Source organism: Orycteropus afer, unplaced genomic scaffold, assembly GCF_000298275.1.
Source record: "Orycteropus afer afer isolate SDZICR_OR568_19922 unplaced genomic scaffold, OryAfe1.0 scaffold00286, whole genome shotgun sequence".
Classification (NCBI taxonomy): domain Eukaryota; kingdom Metazoa; phylum Chordata; class Mammalia; order Tubulidentata; family Orycteropodidae; genus Orycteropus; species Orycteropus afer.
Genome location: NW_006921873.1, coordinates 4436989 through 4438601, shown reverse-complemented (window position 1 = coordinate 4438601; position 1613 = coordinate 4436989). Strand labels below are relative to the sequence as shown.

At 33.0% G+C, this 1613-nt stretch overlaps 1 protein-coding gene across 1 annotated transcript in view; it reads right to left on the bottom strand.

The window, feature by feature from the left end:
• Positions 1 to 1613, bottom strand: part of SMPDL3A (sphingomyelin phosphodiesterase acid like 3A) — a 25220-nt gene that overhangs the window by 2681 nt on the left and 20926 nt on the right. The window contains exon 6 of the mRNA XM_042782293.1: positions 1370 to 1550. Coding sequence (XP_042638227.1) covers positions 1370 to 1550 — 181 coding nt within the window. The remainder of the gene's footprint in view (positions 1 to 1369; positions 1551 to 1613) is intronic.

The window sequence follows — 1613 nt, the reverse complement described above, 5'->3', positions numbered from 1 at the left end:
ATGGGTCCATGGGAATTTGTTGTATCCTCTCTGCTCTTATATATTTGAAAATTTTCAAGTTACAAAAATATAAGTCCATTGCAAGTGCAAAATACAAAACTAGTTTTTGCTATACCTCTACCTAAAATGATATTCTAATAACTACATAAGAATCTGATTAAAATATCAGTTTGTAATACACACACATACACAAATACATCTGTATACATATGAGGAACCCCGGTGATGTATTTACATATACATGTATTATTTTATAAGACTAAATCTCTTTCTCACTAAAAAAGCTGCCAAATTCAATAAAAATGCCATTTTTTCCAAGCCTATTAATTTGATATGAAAGAAGTACAACATTTTTGAAAAATTCTCCATTACTGAAAAAATGCATACTAATTTTTTATCCTGACTAGCATAAAATCAGAACTCTTATTTTATTAATTCTCAGTTTTCTGCCCTCATACAGAAGTAATCTTTCAAAATAGTAGATAATCTCAAATTCACTGTTTGTGAAAGCTTAATATATTTTATTTCAAATTATTGATATAAATTGTGCTTGTCTTTTTTCACAAAAAAAAATTATTTAAAAGGAAATGTATGAAGCAAAATAGTTATTAGTCAAAGACAGAAAATTATTTTAAAAAACTGTTAATCGGTAGCATTAAAATGTGTGTTTTGTAAGACTTTTTGTTTGTTTGTTTTAATTGTGCTCTGGATGAAAGTTTACTGAGCAAATTAGTTTTCCATTCAACGATTTATATATTTTTTGTTTGGGACATTAGATGAAATCCTCTGGGATCCCCACTTCCATCAGCCTATCTTTCCTGCCCCTTCCTGCCTTTGTGCAGTGGTATTTCTGGGCTAATACTGCTCTTGTGGTCTCATATGGTTGATTGTTCTGAGGATTAAGGCCCTCGCAGCTATTAGTGTTCACTTACAGGTCTGTCTATTCACTTTATAGGTGATCCCTGGGGGTGGGTTCAGTTCCAAGTTTGAAGGGTGTTTAAGGGCCATAGTCTCAGGTGTCCCACCAGTATTTGTTTTTTTAAATTCTTAGAAGTAAAACAAGTCTAGCAGGTAAGTAACAAGCAGCAATATTTCTCTAAACTCAAGGATCAAAAGAAAATTTGAGAGAGCTGAGAGTTTTAGAAGCTTTTGTTGACCACTGGCCACAGGGAGCTATAGGAATATATGTTGAAGAATCCCAATTGCAGGCCTAATCTTGTTATTGGATACTTCTCATATAATCATATGAGATAATTCAGAAAAGGCTGGGGCTGACAGTTTGATATAATGAAACTTTTAATTTATTGGATCTTCCCTGCTATCCTTGAGCATCTTAGCCTGAAGAGATTCAAACAGAATATCACATTACCTTTTTTATCTGAAAGAATCATAATGCTGTCTCTGTGTGTGTGGCCATAAAAATGTCCTGCAATGACATCTCCATATCTTCTAAAAATATCTATCAATTTCTCATTATAGTATTCTCTCATTGCTGTGGTGCTTCTTGAATATGGCAGATACCCCACTGGAATATGTGCTATGAGGTACACCTGGAAGAAACACAAGGATTGCAGAGAACTATTTTGCATATTCATCACAACTAAATGACATCT